The sequence below is a fragment of the Aquila chrysaetos genome, chromosome Z, assembly GCF_900496995.4.
Source record: "Aquila chrysaetos chrysaetos chromosome Z, bAquChr1.4, whole genome shotgun sequence".
Classification (NCBI taxonomy): Eukaryota; Metazoa; Chordata; class Aves; order Accipitriformes; family Accipitridae; genus Aquila; species Aquila chrysaetos.
Genome location: NC_044030.1, coordinates 41,725,596 through 41,747,306, shown reverse-complemented (window position 1 = coordinate 41,747,306; position 21,711 = coordinate 41,725,596). Strand labels below are relative to the sequence as shown.

The 21,711-nt window shown below is 36.3% G+C and overlaps 1 protein-coding gene across 9 annotated transcripts in view; it reads left to right on the top strand.

The window, feature by feature from the left end:
* LOC115336437 (aminopeptidase O (putative)) overlaps positions 1-21,711 on the top strand; it is a 207,707-nt gene that overhangs the window by 68,748 nt on the left and 117,248 nt on the right. For 8 of the 9 annotated variants that reach the window (XM_030003316.1, XM_041120724.1, XM_041120726.1 and 5 more), the window contains 2 exons: positions 18,385-18,574; positions 20,388-20,497. In XM_030003316.1, the coding sequence (XP_029859176.1) occupies positions 18,385-18,574; positions 20,388-20,497 (300 nt within the window). The remainder of the gene's footprint in view (positions 1-18,384; positions 18,575-20,387; positions 20,498-21,711) is intronic. The other variant, XM_041120725.1, reaches the window with a different exon arrangement.

Below are 21,711 nucleotides of genomic sequence, written 5' to 3'. Positions count from 1 at the left end.
CTGACACTGACAAGCTCATTGGAACTTTCCAGTTGATTGAAGAGTGCCATGTATTCTCTTTTACAAATAGGCTGGTTTTTTCTGTTTATATTGTCGGTGCTCACAACTTATTTAAAGATATCTGCTCTCCTGTTTTGTGTACAGAAGTCAGAAAGACACAGTGAAGCAGCTCTGGCAAAGACCAGCACCTGATTATTTCCTACTACATGATGTTTAAACTGAATGTGACCTGGAACATTCGTTGGACAAAGAACTTGCAAATAAAGAGTTTGGGGTTTTCTTTTCACGATACTACAGACTGCAAGAGCAGTTTGCTGCTCCAGAAGCCTTTGATGAAGCTCTGTGCAGTAGTTGCACATACTCCTTTATGAGATGCCAGAGAACGAGCTTGTTGTGTGCTCATTACTCCTGGGGTCTGTTTTGTAATGTGTTTTGCAAAGATCTCTTCTGGCAATTTCTTTGTGTAATGTTCACGTAAGGCCAGCGAGGGAGTTTTTGAGATGGTCTGTTCTTCTGTGCTGTCAGTATACTGAAGATACCCACCTCCCCGTCGTCATACCCAGATGGTGCAGGCTCTGCTTTCCCACTGTTTGATTCATAAACTTACATAAGGAGGAGTTGGCCGAGTTTCAGCTAGAGGTAATGCTCATAGGAAAAAAGGAAAAAAAATAGTGGTGCTTCATCTGATTCTGCTGTTGATAAAGAAGTCTCATCTTCTACTGATTTATTAGATTCTGCTAATTCTGTGGAATCATTGTTGGATACAGCTTTTTTTTGTAAGAGGCAGGTTTTTATCAGATAACGAATTTGTGGTGAGAATTACTGGTCAATGGGTGGATCTTCTTTATTTTGCTCAATTTAGACCCTCCTGTTTTAGTTCAGGATGTAGATAGTCTTCTTGAGTGGGTATTGGAGGCCTGCTGTCAGTCATTGCCAGTCAATTTTTTTTTTTTAAACTTCAATTATAAATTTGCCCAAAGCTTTATGTGTTGAAATGTATTATACATATGAATATTAGAATAAAATTCTAGTCTGAGATACACATATATGTCTCTCCCATTGAAATAACAAGTCATATGCATACATCTGAAGAACTGAACTTGACTTTAAGCATTTTCTCAAATAGATATAAACTATGAATATAACTTGCTTTCATTTCTCTGTATGGGGATCCCTAAAAGGGCTTAGAATAATCAACACAGAGAAACACTGTGATTCTTGCAAGTGTTCGCCTTCTATGTTTCATTTCTTGCTTTATTTTTTTCAGCTATTTTTTAATTTACCTTTCTCTGATTTGTGTGCAGCATGTCTTTAGGATTGCGAGGGACCCAAAGCTGATGAACCGTTTTGTGTCTGATCAGAATTTTGTCCCTGCACAATGACATAAGCATCGCACCTCTGATGCAGCCAGTCCTTTTACCTCTAGGGAGCAACAGTCTGTTAGCAGCTTTGCTTATGTTTGCTGCATTTGCGGCACATTTGTACTGCTGTTTCTGCTTTGGTAATATGAACAGCTTAAATTTCATTCTAACTATGTCAAATTATCAAATAAAGCTACAGCATTGCAGTCACCAGGAAAATGAGAGGCTGGACAGTGACATATTTATGATCTATATTCTTCCTGTTTTTCAATTCTAAGGCTGCTGTCATTTTTCCATTTTAGCAGTCCAATGTACATGTCCAAGACTTGCCTGCAGATGTCTACGTTAGCTGAAGAACTATTTCTTTACATATTTTTTTTTTCTTTAATTGAAGGAAAATCCCTCTGAACAAATAAACAAAGCTGATAAAAGTTTGTGACTTGGTAAGCTGAGTGATTCTTTACATTTTCTGCTTATCACTACCTGATCTTTACATGGGAAAGAAGATACATGCCTTTGGAAATTTTCAGCTTAAAAATAGTACAGTATTGGAATTCCTTGAAGAAAAGTGTATTCTGCATATTCTGAATAAATCAGCATTATAGGCTGGGGATTTTCCTCTACTGGTCTATTTTATGCCTAAATCCAGATTTCTCATACATATATGACTCACTGATGCAGGCATCATATATAGAAGATGTATGTGGGGGAACATTATAGCTGTACAGAAACATTATTTTGCTAGTTCTTGACCCAACTTTTGTGTCTGCTCCTGTGTGCATATACTTAAATAGTATGTTTAGTTTTGGTGTAGAATAGCACTGGATCTTTCTGACAGGATTTTAACTGGCAAATGAGAGTTGATTGGCACAGAAACTTGTCCTCTTTCTGAAGTGTGATTTAAGGCTCCATAAAGAAATCCAAGATGTTGATCTGTCTCCTAAGAGCTTTATGTTTGCAGTTGTAAACACAAACACAGACACGTCCAGAGCTTAACAATGTCTTGGATTAGTTCCTGCTTGTTAATATAGCAGAATTAAACTGCAGTGACAATGTTAATAAGAGCTCGAAGGAAGCAGCTGGTAGTTAAGGATCTTACTGAGGGTAAAGAGCTTGTTTGTGGTTGTGTGTATTACTTCTGGCTCCCAGCTGATCCTTGTAACATAGCTGAAAAAGGAATTACAGGGGATCTGTAAGATGCTTCGAGACCTGCCTCTTCTGGAAAAGAGGATGGGACCATGTAATCTATTATTAACTTCAGATAGTTAGATGTTTTAGCCCTTTTGTCATAAAGTTGGGATTTGAAAAGAAAAAGGTTTTAACGCTGCTTGCAGATGCTAAGCTTTCTAGCAGATTCAGTTTGAATATAAATGTGAAATGTGGTTGGAAAGTCCTGTGCTGTCCCTTGTTACACGCTGGCAACTTTTAATTTTTGTTTTCATAGAGCACTTTTTACTGTTTAAAAAAAAGGCAGAAAACTGTTGGTGATGCACCAAAATACCATGGTACAAAAGGATTCCCTTTCCCCTCACTCTGATGCTCAGGGAAATTGCTTAGTCCTTACTCATTAGGCTTGAAAGCACTTTGAGAACATAAAGACACCCATGCTGACACCATAATTCTTACAGAGTGCCTGTGAGCTGGTTCATTTCTGTTAATTTGGTAGTTTCAAATGACCTTGTTTCATCTTGCTATCTAGCTTTATTATCTTAAGCCACTGGAAAAGGTGTTCTTACTATTATTGGGACTACTTTGATCATAGTCCTGTGCCTGTTGATCACAATGGGAATGACAGGAAGGGTCTGCTCCTTTATATGTAATTCTTTGGATGTTTTTCAACCTCTTTATTTTAAACTTATCCTTCATTTATTATCTGCCTAGAAGCCACTCTCTTGATCACATAATTTTTAGACTTTTGACATCCGAATGGGATGCATACATACATTTCTTAATGGTGGGTGATTTTAATCTTCACAGTGACAATAAATCTGGCAAATCCCTCAAGCAATGGTGTGGATTTCTTGATGTTTTTATCCCTTTCTAGTTATTGCAGAGGTTGCTTGATTTAAAAATGTATGGCTGGTGTCTGTTGTCATTACTAATGCTCAAATGTCAAAGCAGGTATTCCAACAAACTTTACTTTCAACTAATCATTATCATCTGCTTATTCTAGGCTTTAATCAGTGTAAGTTAGGTCTCTTTGACAGTTAATTATTTCCCTTTTGTAAGGTGTAGGAAACTGTTCTAATTTTTGTTGTTATCCTCCTTGACATGTAAGTACAAGTAGAGAAGACTGTTTGAATAGAACTGACTTGATATACTGTTCTGCCAAAACATTAATATCCACATGCTCATTTTGGAAATGTTCAATGGTATACCTAAGCACATTCATTAAATAACAGTGAAAAATGTGTTGGAAGGAGAGGGGACAGTATAGGACGCATTTCAGAGAATCTGGGCAGTAGTGGTATTAATGCCATGGTTTATTCCTGTTCCTGGGACATTTGCAGTGAATGCACTGACAAAGCTAATAAAATGAGGGATGGTTATTATAATTCTTTTATATCAAACATCTGAATAAATTCTTTGCTAGCTTTTGTACTTTCTCTGCCACTGCCAAATTTTTAAGGTTTTTATGTTGCACACAGAGCAGATTCCTCTGTGTTGGTCATCTCCAAATTAATCTGCATCCTTGTGTTTACTCATTGATGTGTGAGGGAAGGAATGAAAAACAGACTTCGGTATCCTGAGAAAAATTGTGTAGCCCTTGTGTCTGTTCCACTATATTTAAAGCAAAAATGATAATTCTTCTCTTCGAAAGTGGATTAACATGTATAGTTGAAAGAATTTTGGAAACATTTCTTATAGCAAAGAATATTCTTTGAAAGGTACAAGCAGATTTTCCTACCTGCATGAGTAAAGTAACTTTATTTGGAACTCTTAATATATATCAAACTATAGCAGTTGCCCTCTCAAAACAATTTTATGTGAAAGCTCCTTCCATCTGTTCCATCCAAATAGCTGCAATACTGTTTAATTTTTAGAAGAAAAGTATTAATTAAAAACCCTCGCACTTTCCAAAGTGTGTTGATACTACCATCAAACCCTAGACCTTTAACGGGGTTAAAAAGAGGTTTTGCTGCCTTATTTTATGTTTCAGTGATTGAATTTCTGACAGATCTCTTCTGATCATGCTTACTAAGGAAAAGTTGGGGCTTTCTGAGAAGAGCTGAACTGTGGAAATACAGAATTTTTCAGAGTACTGTTAAAATATTATAGCTTGTCCTATCAAAGTTAGCACCAATTGGGTTGTGGATCATTATATTTGACTGGAAATTTGAAACATGATTTTTCATTTTTCCAGGGGTTGGTAATGTGATACATTGCAGTCTGAGTGTTGTCAAACAAATTTTCTCTGCACATACACATGCTTCCCACCAGTTTGTTGCTGTTGGAGATTTGCTTTGGGACTAGTAGGAATCTCATGACATAGACTGAGAGTTAAATTGTTGAAATTGGTGGAGGAACGCATGTAAGAACGTTTTGTGCTTAGGAAGATCAGAACAAATAGACTGCTGAGAGTGCTTCCAAGGAGGAGAGAAGGGTGCTGTGTGTTTCCTTTTTCTGTGAGGGAATTTGGTCTGTGATGGATTTGGGGGAAATGAATGGAGATGTGTGGGTTTGAGAATATGAAAAATTTGCTTGGAGATTGTGGTTTGTGAATAAAATACCACCTCTGTTTTCTGGGATGGTTTTTGGATTTCCTTTGTCTGTGGTAGCATGAAGGAAATAGATGGTTTCATTCCTTTCAATGTAAAGGCCAGTCCGTTTTCTTGCCGGGTGGCAGGCATCTGGTTTGTGGTGACTGCCTGCTTTTTCCACAATATTGCATAAATTATGTCTTTGCTTAACAAAGGAGGTTACTATGGGCTTTGGTATTACAAGTTTATAATAATTTTGACTTCTAAGTATAGTTTTAAATGTTGAAATCAAACAGTGAAGTTGTATTCATTTGATAATCTGTCGCATTCATGCTATGATGCTGCATTGATATTTATGAAGGTTCATTTCCTTTTAATTTTAGCATAATTTTAGAATTTCAAGCATCTTTAAGATTACTTGGAAAATTGTTATTTTCTGCTTAAATTGTTTGAAGGTGAAATTTAAGGTAGCATTTTGAACTGTAAAGAGCCAGTACAGTGAATTTGCTGGAATATTCTTTCTCATTTGTTGTATACAGAGCTATTTTGTCAAATCAACTTCAGGGAGTTCACTGTCAGGAATACATTTTTCGTATGATCACCAGCTTGGTAGTGATAGATACTGAGTTAAAGCTATGATGTAATTCTGAATAGCCTTGCTAGTCTTCTTGAAGATAAATAACTCACAGACCACCAAAAGAAAGGTGCTTATGGCTTGGTCACCGAGCAAATTTTTCAGAAGCCTAAATTAGACCTTAGCATGATGAAGTGAGGAAGTGCTTGTCAGTTATTGAAATGGCTTTGCTACTATCTTGTATATCTTGCATATGTGTCTTACACTATTTCAAAGGTTTCTGTCTTCGTGCATAAAATTTTGTGCACTTCTCAGTGCTAGCTGAAGCACCATTGTATTTTGCTTACAGTACAGTGCTCCGGACAAAAATGCAGCATATCAGAGACAAGATAGTTAGTTTGGAGAGAACATAAAGCTATTTCTAAGTAACTGTAGAACATGATTTTGAGCTGTTTGGGGAAATGTTTCTCTTCCCCACTGCCTTTAGTAGCATAATAAGGTAAAATCTTTAGGGCCAGTGCTGCTTTTCTGATATTGATTTTGTGTGATGTATTTGTAATGCTAAACATTACATATTGATATTACATACTATATATGTAAGAGCAGCATGTGCAAGTTATGTCTTGGAGAAAACAGATTTACAGATGAATTCCTCTTTCTGAATCCCATGACTTAAGTTTGGGTTATCATGTTTCCTCTGCAACAATTTGATAGGCTAGAGATGTGTTAAAACAGTGCAGAGAGAACTGCTTTTATTCACTCACTTTTCCAGAGCAATTGGAATACTACATTAATTTAGTGGCACGAGGACGCCTGGTTTAAAAAAAACTACCTGGCTTTTCTGCAAGGAAGGAGAAAAGGATAAAATGAAGCTGTACTGTAGGTTTACAGTCTATGTAAAGTCTTAGCTTCACATAATTTTCTGAAAAGAAAGCTATTGGCAGAGAAGGTAGGATTCACCAAATCCTCTTTATGGACTAAGCAACTTCTTTTTCTTAAAAACCACACTGGGCACATCCTTGTAAATTCAAACCATTCTGCCATTATGGCCAGTATAAACCAACAGTCTCTACTTACTGCTGTTTACTTTTTCCTTATAATATCTGAGGAACAGGCCTCTGATTTTGAACAGATCCTGGTGTTATTGTGCTGTCTGGTAGTGCCAGATTAGATATGTTATTTGTCGCCTGAAGCTTGGTTTCTGTTTTTGCTTGGCCAGTTGATCTGAGTTAATACAACAGTGCATATGTATAAATGCAAATTCTTTAAGTTCCCAGAAAAAAAAATATGCACTGCAGTCACAGAGGTATTTCTAGTGCTTTCTGAGAAGAAACAGCTACATCAAATTTGCATATGTCCGTATAACTAATATTTGTGGTGAATTCTCAGTTAACTAAATTTAAACCTGTTGGAGTTATAGCTATACAGTGGTAGCTGTTGGCAGAGGTGAGGTACATATTTGCTGTCACTGAAGAGCTTTTCTCTCCAGAACTTGGAGCTGAGCCCAGCAGAAACACGCTGGCAGACACTGTGCCGTCCCTTCTAGTGTCAGGCCACGGAGGGGGTAACAGCTTCTTGTTCCTTCCTGTGACCTTTGCTAACAAACAGGTGGTAAGGACAATATGATAGGCCTAGAGGTTTGAGTCCAGGATATGACCTCCGTGTAGAATTTATCTTTTTAAGTGTTTTCTGCTCTAAAACCACCATGAAACTGCTACACTAAAGTTTAAGTTGCAGTCAAGCAAGTATGTACAGTATGTCACAGACACACTGACAGTTGAAGCAACTCTCAAAGAGCGATCTCCCACTTGACATCAAATTCTGCTAAAACTAAAAATGTAAAGTCATTACACTGTCTGTGGAGTTTTAACTAGATTTACAGCAGAGTGACTGGATTTGGCTGTAAAACTGTTAGCTATTTGGAAACTTCAATCAGTACTTTCTGAAAAATTACACAATTTACACAACTTTTTGATCATCAGGTTCATAAATCTAAACTGATATGAATGCCAAATACCATTTGAGGTTAAAAAAAAATTAATTTGATCAATGCTGACAATACAGAATATATAGAAACAAAATTTAACCATTTGACAAGATATAGACCCAACTGAGTCTGCAAGGAAGTATCCAACAGTAACTACCTGTTATCCAACTAGCATTGACTGGATTTTAACTGGAAACCTGATTCTGTTTGGTCTTGGTAAAAATTTTGTAATATGTTCGCTTCCTGTGAGTGGTCAATATCCACATGCAAATATGACTGTATGATCTGACAAATAGAGAGAGGTTTTAGTGTATTGGCAGAACTGTTGTCAGGAGAGTACATGGGGAGCAATCAAAGATTTTCTACTTAAAAAAAAATTTAAAATCCTTGGTGATTTAAAAAAAAAAAAAAAAAAAAAAAAAAAAAAAATAAAACCACCTCAAAGTGGATCTTCTGACCCAAGGTAGTTTATTTGCTGCGGTCTTGCAAGGGAGGAAACCACCTCACTCTCTCCTTTTGGACTTGGAAAAATACTAATATAATCTGTATTAACCTTAGCATTTTGCCAAATACAGAATTTGGCATTCTCAATTTAACAACTTCAAAAGTTCCTTTCTATTTTCAAGGTTTATTTGATGAATTTACAGAGCACAAGTTATCAGGCCACTGTTGGAAATCTCCATAAGAAATGTTGGATGCAATAGATGCTTCTAGAATATAAAGGTGTTTGCTTCTTTTTGGCATCTTTGAAAAGAATAGGTAAATGTATTCTGCGGCAGTGTCCTGGACAACAGGAAAAATATTTGTTTAGTCCTTATGATGGACTGAAACAAATTTGGAGATGTTTGAAAAGGTAAATTGATAGAAGATGCAACAGAATAAAAGTTCATTAGTAGGTGATACTTAATATTATAAGACATTAATACCGTTCTCAGTTATGCTAGCTATTTCCAGTTAAACTGTCGCTTGCTATGTGATTCAATAATAATAGCTGGATGTCTTTATATGTCAAATAAAGTAATTCACCTGCACACTAGCTGCTTCCATCTAAACTGTCCCTTTGCTGTATGATTCAGCAATAATAGCTGGATGTCCTATATAATGGATAAAGTAATCCTTAGGCACACTGAAGCTCTTCTCTCACTGGATATGATGTAATCTAATCTTATTTTTCCACCAGCACAATAAATGTGACTGTGTGTGAGAGAGAATCTGTGTTTGTGTGTAAGATTTGAGTTGGAAATAATCTTCCAAAAAGGAGGAAAATGAATGCATTGGAAAGAGTTTGATGTTCCCAAAAGATTTTGTTTACAGTTTTGGTGAACTATTAAGCATTTACTGTAAGGAGAATAGATTGTTCTAGTTTTAATAATTACAATGCTGTTCTGTTTTAATATTGCATGATCTGTGGGCTGCCATAAAGTTGTTACAAATTGAAGGGCTGATATAACATGAAATGAGGCACCTCTTCTGAATGTTGCTTTTGTTCTGTATTTAACAAATTAGTATGTTGACATTTGTCACTGATGGATTTCATTATTTGCTGAAAGGGTTTTAGGGGGTTTGACAGCATGAATGGTTTGTCCTACAGACTTTTGAGAATTGATAAAGGCATCTTTGTTCTTTGTGCAAAAGCACAACAGATATCTTATTGACTGACGCATACAAAAAAGAAGGCTTGTATAGCTGCTGCGCAGAATAAACTAAGAAAATAATTTTGAAGCCATTACATATTCTTCTATGTTGTTCTCTTTTTTTTTTTTTTTTTGCTAACAACATATCTCATTAATCAATGTAACAAGAAGCATTGGATCCTCATTCAGTAAAATGAAAGCATGCATTTTATATCAGTTTACATACTATTTATAGATGACAAAAATAAGAAAAACAGGTAATGGATGATAGTAGGACTAGTTAGTTAAATTTCTATTGCCCGAACCATTTTTAAGACAAGTGTGTAGAGTGTTACAGGATTTGTATATACAGAGGATAAAGGCATAGTAGAAATAATGCATTTTAGCAGGGATGTTGAAAATCAGTTGAAAATCAAGGATAGACTTGACAGTGTTGGATTTGCACTAATTCTTTTAAGTAAAATGAAAGGCTTCAGAAAATGGATTTCTACGTACCAGTTCTTAAAAGCAAGAATTGTGGGTGATACCGCATATGGGCAAAAATTAGATCACATCCAAATTGGATAATTCTCTTAATCTCATTGTACACTCCGACATTTGTAGTTGGCACAAGAAGCAAGAATGTATTAGATATGAACTGAAAATTTAAAAGAATTGGATCTGTGCCTCTTTTATGATTTGAGAAGTTCTGATTTATTTTTTTTTAAACTCTGAGCTTTACATTTTTATTTATTTTTTTCTTAGAAATAGCAGGGATTTGTAGCGCTCTCTCCTCCAGTAAAGTTTGGAATTTCCTGAATGGTTCAGGAATATATCTGGAGTTTTCTCGGTCTGCAGGTGAAGTATTTGTGATAGGAATCCTTAAAAAACAAGAGCATTCTGTAGGTTTGGTTTGGTTTGTGATGCTACTCTAACTGTTGCTTGTAGAAATTTAATAAGAACCGCTTCTGCCTTCAAGCAGATTTCATTTCCTTGCTGCTTTTCGAACTGTGATACCACAAGGCTTTACATTGAGAAAAGAATACCGAAAAACTTGAAGAACAAGCAATCTCTTTTCCTTTTTTCTTGGTTTGGCTTTTTTGTTGTTATTTGTTGTTTGTTCTGGTATGTGTGGATAAAAGCTTTCTTCTATATATTAAATGAGAAAAAAATGACCCATTCTTTATTTTATTTTGTCTTGTCCATGCCACCTTTTGAAACAACTAATGTATAGGCCCTTAACTTGAGTGAATTTTCACTGAATATGGAGAAGCAGATACATTTTGGTGTTTCTATCTGACTATTTATCATAGTTGGTTATTTCCCCTTCGGCTCTCAGCTGTGGTGTTATCTGCCAGAAACTTCATGATGTAGTAAAAGGAAATCCAGGTCTTCCAGTAATAACAATGATGGAAAGCTACATATAATGAAATCCATCCATGATCAAATAATATCCATCAGCGACAAATGTCATCATTTAGACTGGAACTGAGGAATGTTGTTAGAGACTGTTCATCATACTAATCATTTCAGCAAGAATAGAAAGAATAGTTTGAAAAGGCTCTGAAACAAATGCTATGTGCATTTTTAATATAAAACAAGAGAGTCTTTTTTTTAGTCTTCCCTTTGGTATATGAGAAGGAAACCTAAAAAAAAATTATCACAAAAATCCATTTTATATTTATAAAATGAGAGGTGTGAATACATGTATCTACATCTGTTTCCATTACCCTCTTCTTGATAAAATAATATGATCAATTAAAATGATTAATTACAATGATCAATGTACGTTGGTTGCTATTTTCTGTTCACTTTTTTTATTTCAGCAAGTGCTTAAGGTTAATTTTGTGGTCCTAATCTTATAAATCAGTTTTAAATGAGAGAGAATTAATATAAATGCGTGGTTCTAATAGAGATTTTCCACACTATTATTTGTTATTAACCATTTTAACATGGTTTATAGCATAGTTTTTTTTTTTTTTTTCCCCTCTTCATTTGGCCATTTTCTAATATTTGGAAGCACTCAGAGAAATGTGGTAAAAGTTTCATATGAAATCTGGAATTTAGCAAATCCAGAATGTAAACCAAATATTGCATTTATATGTGTATATAAAGTTCTTACTGAAATTAGTGGGAACATGGTATTTTCTCTGTCTCCTCAGACATGAACAAAATTTTCCCTTCAGCCTCTGAACCTCTTTTGTGATGCTACCTATGTCAGCAAGAGTAGAGATGTTTTATCATTGTTGTAATCTTGCATCAGCTGTCTTATGTCAAACTGTCATTGTTTAACCCCAGCCAACAACTAAGCACCACGCAGCCGCTCACTTACTTCCCCCCAACCCAGTGGGATGGGGGAGAGAATCAGAAGGAAAAAGGTAAAACTCATGGCTTGAGATAAGAACAGTTTAATAGAACAGAAAGGAAGAAACTAATAATGGTAACAATAACAATAATAAAATGACAATACTAATAAAAGGATTGGAACATACAAAACAAGTGATGCACAATGCAATTGCTCAGCACTCGCTGACAAATGCCCAGTTAGGTCCCAAGCAGTGATCTGCCCCGCCCCAGGCCAACTGCCCCCAGTTTATATACTGGGCATGATGTCACATGGTATGGAATACCCCTTTGGCCAGTTTGGGTCAGCTGCCCTGGCTGTGTCCCCTCCCAACTTCTTGTGCCCCTCCAGCCTTCTTGCTGGCTGGGCATCAGAAGCTGAAAAATCCTTGACTTAGTCTAAACATTACTTGGCAACAACTGAAAACATCAGTGTGTTATCAACATTCTTGTCTTACCTGAATTTCTTATTCTACCCTAGATAATTAACCTTTTAAAAATATGCTTACATAAGCCATTAGGAAACAAGATCTGGAGAACTCCAAAAAAGGTTCATGCCCTGCAAGTTCCTCTTTGTGATACAGAATGTGTAAGATGAAGTGAGCTAGAGCTGCTGTTAAGCATTCTGGGTGCATCAGAGGCCCACTGATGAATAACTCCTCAACTCCACAGTTCTTACTTGGGTTGACTGCTGGTTGATCTTGTCAACTCTAGTTCCTGATAAGCTTATTACAAAGTTGGGTTAGCTCATTGGCAATACTTGGATCCCACACATCAGACTGCAGTCCACATGTAAAATACAATGTTCTTTCTTTCCTTCTTGGTTTACATCCCAAGTCAGAACGTTTGAAGCAGATAGGATTTATTACCATCCTATGACTGCAGCAGGATATCAACCACAGATAAGTTGTTTCCTGAATTTGTTTTTTAATTAAAGGGGTTTTTTGACTTAGCACTGTCGATGTGGGAAACTCTTGTAACCCTTCTGTGGGAAGTGATAGTTTCAGTCTACCATTTTAACATTGTATGTTTTGGTTGGGTGATGGAGGACAGAAGAGCCAAGCCCCAGAAGAAAACTGGAACTTCAAAACAGAGCATGGCTTAGAAAAAATTAGAAAGAATAAGGCACATTTTTGGCAAGACTGGTGCAAAAATTGAAACCTCCAAAATGGTTCCTGTCTGCTAGATGTCCATTTTGTTGGGCAACTAAATAAATATCTTGTTTTAGAAGGTACAGCTCTGCATTTTATACTTTAAGTCCTTTAAGATAGAATTATGAAATATGAATCCTACTTTTAGGATTGACTGTCCTATGGTATTCAAAGAAGAAGTTACTCGATGGTATCACCCTGTATGTGGTTAGTTCCCATCGATCTAGTTTTAAAAGAAAAAATAAATTCTTCAGTAGTTTGGTTTGTTTCTTGACTTTTTTTTTTTAATTGTTAAAAAAATAAAAAATACTGGAGATTCTTTTTTTAATACTTTGACCTTTTACTTGTGTAAAAGTTTCAGAGCAAGTTATGATTGAAATTTTGAGGAAGTTTATGCAAATATATACATGATATAGCATAAAAGAATATAGCATATTTTTTCATTTGTGAACATAAAGTTAAGAGAATTGAATTATGGGGAATGAGTTGGGTTGATACAGTTTTCCTTTAGGCTGATCTTATATTAGCTTGGAGTGCATCAAATTCTTTTGTTTATTTTTTGAAGCACATCAAACCTATATCCTTTTTGTTCAGGCCAGTATGATCGGTCCTTTTGCAGTAGCAAAGTAAGGTCTCCTGGCATATAAAAATTGCATGTCAACTCTTGTAAGTATTTTCAATGTGGTTGAGTTTATTTTTGTTATTCATAAAGTTCCAGAGCAAATTTGGTATCTGAAGAAAATTCACAAAATTTCCTCTGTGACTAATGTCTGGACAAATCAAATAAATAGTTGACTTGTAAATCCAAGGACATTGGAAGGTGGTGTATGTCACAGTTATATGTGATAAATACATACTTTCTTTTTATTAAGGTTTTTACTTAAAGGCTGTTCATTTGGTGTACTATGGGATTGGAGATAATGAGAAATATCAAAAGTTGTTGCAAACCCAGTTGTTTGTGTAGCAGCTGTTTGAGCATGTTGTCTTTTTCCTTTCACAGTATAATTTCTTCGGTTTTATGCCAAGTACCGGTTTTGCTATTGAACAGTAATAAAGACAGTTTCTCCTGAGAGGGTTTCACCCTTGTTTATACACATCCTGACTAATTCGTTTAGTACAGTGAAATAAGAGTGAAGTGATTGTCTGTCAGTTCATGGAGCAGCTGCTGCTCAGGTGTTCAGATCATTAATTAGGTGCTTGACTGAAATTTGAATGTTGAATTGCTGTACTGAGTTGGCTGATACCATCCTCCTTCCAACACAGAGGGGTTGGTCTTTCCCTATTGCCTACCCATGTATTATTGCATGATTTATGGAGTAAAAAGTTAGTCATCTGCTCTAGAATGACTTTCAGCAGTAACTTCTAGTCACTTGTTGGTTTCCCTTTATGGTGGTAGGAAGGGAAAACTTTACAAAGTTTCCATTATTTCTGGACCAGAGTATTCTAACTACTGGTTCCTTGTCTCTGCAACTGCATCTGCATGTATATTTGAGTTTCTAGTACGCTATAAGCCTAGGAGATTAAAAAGAAAGATTGTCTCTGTAGCTCTCTCAGTACTGGATTGTAACATACACCGGAATGCTGGAGATTATAGAGGTAAGTAGGTGGATGTTGCATGTTCTTGTGTCTGCATTCCAATGGCACAAGTGTCCTCAAAGGTAAATTAAGCTAACATTTGAAGATATTGCAGACAATACGCTAATACTGTTCTTTGTATCACCAGAATAATGTAGGCTGAAGGCAACTGATGAGAGATTTCACAAACTGTATGTAAAGAACTGTCATTTAATTGTCTAACTTTCTCAAATTCCAGTATGTTGAAAGGTATATCTTAATTTTAATGTGTTCCTATGGAAATATTTTAAGAGAGATTTCCCCTGCTCATTCTACATGTTTAAGGGATTTTCTACAAGTACAATAACCATCTAACCCATTTACTATCTGACTACCTTTTTCTAAATAGGAAAAGGTAAGCAATATGCGGAATACTATCAAAACATGAAAAATATTTTTTTTAATTATGTAACTTCCATCTGTAATAGTGATTTTGGGTGCTACTTTTGACTCCAGAAGCATAATTTTCCAGCTGATTCTGTCTTGGCTCTGTTACTTCAATAAATACATAAGAAAATGTATCTGCAAATCCCTGTGTGTTAAGATGGAAAGAGTTCTACTTCAAAAGGAACGGAACAAGTCTGTTAGAAATGAGCTTCATGTTCCTAGCTTAAATGTGCACTTAAATTCTTGCAGGTACTTTTGGCTAGAGTTGTGCCATGTGTCTCATCTGTTTTTGTGTCAAAACACAAAGATAGCCAAAGATAGCACACTGCTGCAGCCTGCGTGCAAAGCGGCATCTGCATCTAAGTCGTAAGTCTGGAGAAAAAGTTTTGCAAAACTGCTTTCAGAGATCTGGCCTCTGAACTGGTCAGGCCACTGTTCAGAGCTCTAAGACTCATTGGAAATCTTTTATTTGTTAAAGAGACCATTTCTTAAGAACATCTACATGGGTGGATTTGGATGACGGGAACATCAGGATGATTTGGCCTTTCACACCAAAAATTTCTTTCCCTTTGGAGCTCAGTTTTCCCTTCATATGCATTCATACCATAGTTACAGTGTTGAGATTACCCTTGACTGCAGCTTAACTGGGGTAGGGAACTTGCTCCTTCTTTCAGTCAAATGGTACAAAGATCTAAGTTATAAGGGTGGTCAGAATAATAACTTTTTGCTTTAAAAGCGTAACAAAGTGTATACTTGTTGAAAACAAGTCATTAAGTTCTTTTTCTGTAAGAGCCATTGAGAACTTGTCCAGCTTGCTGGGAAGCGCTGGTGAGGTTTTTATTTTTTCTGCTAACTCGGAGAGGTTTCCCATCTTCCTTACCATATCCAGCTAGCCTGTTCTGGCCTGCTATAGAAACTTGGGCCAGACTTGAAAAGTCATTAGCTAGAGGCATTTATAAGCTGCACATACCTCGTCAGTTCTTGATGTAGTTGCTGAGGTGAATAATTTTTGTCCATTCCTAGTGTATTAATGGATTTCTTTTCTTTTCAATTCCAATGAAAGCAACTGATATCAAGCCTTATAATTTGTTCCTAGTAAATCAAATGGATGGTAGGAGGACCAAATTCCTATTCTGGTTAAAAAGAAAAGGTTTTGGCTATTGCAATTTAATCATCATTCTGCTTATCTTATTTTTCACATAGACACTTGCTTGAATTATTGAGTGTTCCAGGAACAAAACTGATAGTAACAGTGTGCAATGAATAACATTGCACATCCTAGATGATGTAAAAAAATGTAGATTTGGTTAGTATCAGTAGGGGTGGAGCAGAGTTTCTGGAAGTCAAACATGTATTGGAAATAGAGAATCTGTGTTTTAAACTAATACATAGAATCAAACTTCTCCCCAAACTAATAGGTGCTGGACATATTACAGAAACATGTTCAGTCTTTGATAAATTACTCTTAAGATAAATGGGAACTTTGCACTGCTCTGTAGTGGTATCTGTTGCTATATGAGGCTCTGAATTGGAAATATAGCTGCTTGTTAAGGGCAAACAAAAGGAATTATTTAAGGTGTTCTCAGGTGAGGAAGATGCTGGCTGTACTTAGAGTCTAAAATTCTGCTGCAGCACATAGTCTTATTTTTGGCCTTTTAGGAAGTTGTATTCTTATTCTTTGGCCAAAATTTAACTCATACACATTTTTCTCACTGAAGTGATTTGTAGTCCTTCTATAAAGGAGAAGATTGTCCAAATGTGGCATTTCTATTATTTAAGTGATTTGAAAAAGCAGGAAATACAATCTTTACTTTTATTGTGTATTTACCTATGGTAGACTTAAAATGCAAACCATTCTGTGAGCCTGTTTATAAGGCATGAAGTTACTTTTGTTTTGCTTAACCAAGTGGCCGACGCGCTGCCAGCAGTATGTCTGGAATGTTATTTATTTGGTCCATTTCTGCAGTTTTTCTTTGTAGCAGTGTACACATGCCACAGTTAGGGGTCATTTACTTACAACTGACCAAAGTAATACCCCCGAAGCTATGGTTATTCTTCTCATCAGGGGCTTTATAATAAAAGGTTCGTCATGTTCTGAAGCTTCTGTGCTCGCACTTTTCCCCCCATCTCTTCCTCTCTCACTTCTCTTAATTGGAATTGCTTTTGGCAAAGATTTGGAGAGCTGCTGTTTTTTCTTGTTTTATTCTCTGTGACTTGATTCCTCTACTAGTGCTTGAATTTCTTACATTGTTTCTTACAATGCCAACTGATTAAAATGTATTAACTTGCTTTGCTGGATGACTATTATTTTTTTATAAGGAGATGGTTATTGAGTATGTTTTTCTATTTAAGTATATATCATATTTTATGGTCTCAGTTCCAGACATTGAACTGGTTGCAAGAAAACTGTGGATGTTATAACATTTCAATCGGAAGGGTAGGGCGGGTGGGGAAGCTCTTTGGAATGCTGACTAATAATATTTGACTCTTGGAAATGTCTTGAGGCCATGCGCTCCCCTCCCATGCTTGGAAGGCTAGACTTAGTTTTAAAGACCTGTGGTCTTGAAGGTATTACCGTTGTGCCTTGTTTCCTTTCTGACTGGCTGGAGTTGAGAAAACAGTTGACACGCAGATTATGGATGCTGAGTGTTAATGCAGGAATACTCTGCAGATGGTGGTCTTGGTTTGTGCCCTTGCTACTCCTGCCTGTGGCATGGTGCCCTGTTAATGCCTTGCATGTTAGTCAGAGGGCTTAATTCTGCTACTTTTCTTTCCTAGATGTACTTAATTTCAAAAATTATGTAACTTTTGAGATGTTAGCATCTGTAATGTCTATAAGCACAGCAGAAGTTGCCTTCCAGCAGAACATGAGTTGGTAACTGCAGTAACTTGCAATTCAGTGTAAGTGTTTTTAATAGCAGAGCAATAATTCATAACAGGTTTTTTTGCCCCCAATTTCTTCTTACAGTACTTGAGTCCAGAGCAGAGTACGTACAGATTAGGTTGTTCTCCCCTGTTGTGAAAAGCGGGTATTTAGTAAATATCGAGTCTCCTTCTCACTATTGTGCTTGTGGTAAAGGATGTTCTCCTTCCTCTGCATTTGCAGAAATTATTAACTCTTATCGTCAGATGGTATCTTTTTAGCTTGTTTTAAGTTTTAACAAGCACTTCTGCTTCACTATACATGGCTCCTGTTTCTTTTGGATAGTGATTTGTTTTCTGTATAAAATGTTTCTGCTTTATTTATTTCCAGCTTTGATCATTTAACTGATAAATACTTGCTGCCTATATTCACACCTGCTCATCTTTTATTATCCTGGCTTATATATAAATGCTTCTATTGAAATAAATAAGTCTTGTAATTTGAAAAATATAAAACTTTGGTTTAAGTTACTTCTTACAGGTAATAGCTGTTTGACGGTTGAATACAAAACAACTACTTGGCAGAATTTTAGTTTGATTTTCTGCCAACCAACAATAAAGTATAACCTAATTCCTAAAAACGCCTGAGCTATAAACTATCAGTCATGACCTAGCATGCATATAGTAATAAGAGGCTGACAAGTCTAATAAAGCCTATATATTATTATGGCAATACAGTGCATGTTTTAACAGGTCAATAATGTATTTTGTCACTCATTCCTATTGTGCAGCCCACACATCATCTTCCTGTCACAGAGTGTACTACCAGGAGGGAGCCATCTCTGTGGAACACGTCTGTGCCATGAAATTGCTCATGCTTGGTTTGGACTAGCCATTGGTGCTCGTGATTGGACTGAAGAGTGGATAAGTGAAGGGTTTGCCACTTTTTTAGAAGATATATTTTGGGCTAGGGCACAACAGGTAAGGTGATGATACATCACTTCTCAATTGAATTATGTGGAAATCAAAATTATATATCCCGCTGTGAATTAGATATAAATTATAACTCCTGTGTTATGAAGATAAGTCTTTTAAAATAATACTGGAATTTGCATGCTAATTTGATAAAAAAAAAAAAAAAAGTCCTTCCTGATCTACAATGAACACTAATCTTTACAGAGGTAGAGGTCAGTGCAAATAAGAATGGAAACATCTATTTGTCAATGATTACCTTTCCACAGACGTACTACTCAGTTATTAAAATTCAGCTATCAAACAGCTGCTCTGCATTCCTTCCACTTGTATTATGTTCCTGAAACTGGAGCAATCAGCAGAGTCTTATTGAATATTGTAATATGCAGGTACCTAATGAAAATGGTCTGGTTTTGTCCAGTGGACAGCCAAGAAGCGTACTCAAAACAAAATGGAAACTGATGAAATAGGCCACAAGCACTTACACTTTTTTTCCTCTTATACTGCCTAGCAAGAGTTACTGTCATATCAGAGGCTTAGAAATCATTGTCTGCCTTAAAGTGAAAAGCTCATAAATTGCATATCAGCTAGTAAAGTGGTTTTGTGATCCAATTCGTATTTTTGTTGTACCTCTGCTACCACAAGCATATTGTGTGTTAGTGATTTTTTTTCCCTGTGCTTTTGTCAGGCCATGGTTCTACCCCTTAAGTCTGCAGAGCTTCATCTATGGAAGAGCAGGTGGCTCTGGGAACTGACATCATATACTCTTCTGAACCTCCATTTTATTAAGTATCAGGCATATTTATAGCACCAAAAAAACCGGAATTCCTTGTCACTTACCATGTTTCTGGAACAAGAAAGAGAGGAAGGCTGTCCAAACACTTTGCTTTTCCCTTCTGGTCCTAAAACTCACTGCCGCCCTTACACTGAGCATCACTCCTCTGCTGTGAGCTGTTCACATTAATTCTATACTTTTGTGAGTCACTTGAGAGCATTTTCATTATAGTAGACACCCTTCCATGTAGCTGAATGGAAAGGAGTAAACAACAGAACAGGGTGATTAGTGCCCTTGTTAATTTATAAGGTCAGAAAATTGCTTTTTCTTTTCCTTTTTAGACCTATTGAGTAGTTTTGGTGCTGTGCAATTGTACACTTGTAGGATTATGAGTATATTCCATAGTGCCTGACAATAATTTCAGTTGTGACTGAAATATTGGTGTAATGCACGATGATATTAGCTGCTTTTGCTTTCTCCCATGTCCCATCTTTTCTTATAATAGAGAAGCATAAATTAGTAGTCATTTGTAAGCTGACAACCTGACATTTATTTCATAAGCGTGCATCTCTGTTAATATTATGTAAATGGGGGAAAATACGACGAGTGTGGCAGTAGTAGTAGGGAAGAGCAGTGAAGTCTGGACACAAAGCAGCTCTTTGCTTTCAAGCTGGGAAGAGTAAAGATGTAACCAAAGCCAGTATGCCAGGTATCTGTACTGTACGTTCAGTTCACTCACTGCCAGTCACTAAAGGGAAAACATGCCCATCTCTCTCCTCAGGCAGAACTGTTTAACTGACTATTGATTTGATGTGCACAGTGAGGCTTCTGTTTTCCTTAGTGCTGCTGTTAACTCTCATAGCAGCAACTGATATTTTTTGGTTGTGGGTTGTTTATGGTTTGGGTTTTTTTTTTTTAAATTTTGGATACTGGTACTGTTTCCTGCATGTTCTCCACATTAAAGGGAAACAAAACAAGTTTTTTGTTCTGAAAATTATTGTCTGTTGGGAAACAGCAATCAGTGATCTGTGGTTTTTGTATACTAAGCAGCTGTCACATGATGAAGTAAAAGGGCAGCAGGAATTGAAAGCTTTACTTCGCTGGCGCCGACTCAGAGATGAGGTGCAGAACTCTGAAGAAGAGCTGCAAGTTTTAAGGTAACAATATGACAGTGTAATCTTTGCTTTTGCATGTTCTCTGTCTCCTGTTTTTCACCATTTTCTCTCTTCAAAGGATATACACCCAAATCATCTGATTAAATCCACTGCATTTCCTTATTTCCTTATGAAGAAAAAAGAAAAGTCAAATTAAATTGATAAAAAAATAACTGTTATTCATCTTCTGTATAATGCAATTGCTTTTCTCTTTGTTATAGAAAGCTTTCAAAAATCATGGGATTTAGTTTGATATAAAATGTCTCTAAGCAGTTTACAAGAGCCTCTATTCAGGGAAAAAGAAAAGGCCGTTTCCTGAGGAAAGTTCACTGTTTGAAGCCGTAACAGATTCATTTTCTGTGGCTGAAGACAAGCACATACAGGAGTATGGTATCTAATGGCCAAGCTGAATGAAACTTTAAAAAACAAAGGAAAAAGCATAATGAACTATATAAATCTACTTTCTCTTTAGAAATGACTAACAATGATAATATTTAAATAAGATTTGGGACTTTAGGTACCAGATGCTGAGCTGAAGGCTTCTTCTTATGTAGCTAAAGACATTAGATCAAAAAAAGATTCTTGCTTTGCTAATGATTAATAATCTAGGCTCTTCTGATTGGTGTCTTGGGAATTTGCCATAGTCCTTTATCTTGAATGACTGCCTAACACCACTGCTGCTTGTCTCCCCACAGTCTTTGACCAAGAAAAACAAGTTTACTAATCCTAGCTCAAATTAGCCCTACACTGACCAAATCACAGAGGCGCAGGGACAGATTTCAAGAGATTATGTAGACCATTCTCCTACCCTGAAATACAGGCAGTATACACAGACCATCTTAGGCAGGTTTTTACTAACATGTTCTTAGAAATGTCCAATAAAAAAGTTTCCACAGTACCTAGCTAAGCTGTTTTAGGGTTAACAGTTAAAAATTGCTTCCTAATGCACAGTTGAAATATTGTTTATTTCAAACACTGTAGGTTTCTTCTTTTCTTTCACCAAGGGGAAGTGAAGAACAAATTGATCCTCGTCTTCTAAATAATCAACTTTTAAATGTTTTTGGAAGACTGTTGCCATTTCATTCATTTTGAGGTCTTCCCTTCTTTTTGTGCTTTCCCAGTAAGCCTAAAAGGCTTTTACATTTCGGCACTAGAGACTGTTCACCAACACAGAAATTCCTCTCTGGCCTCATGTCATCTGAAAACATGTCATCAAC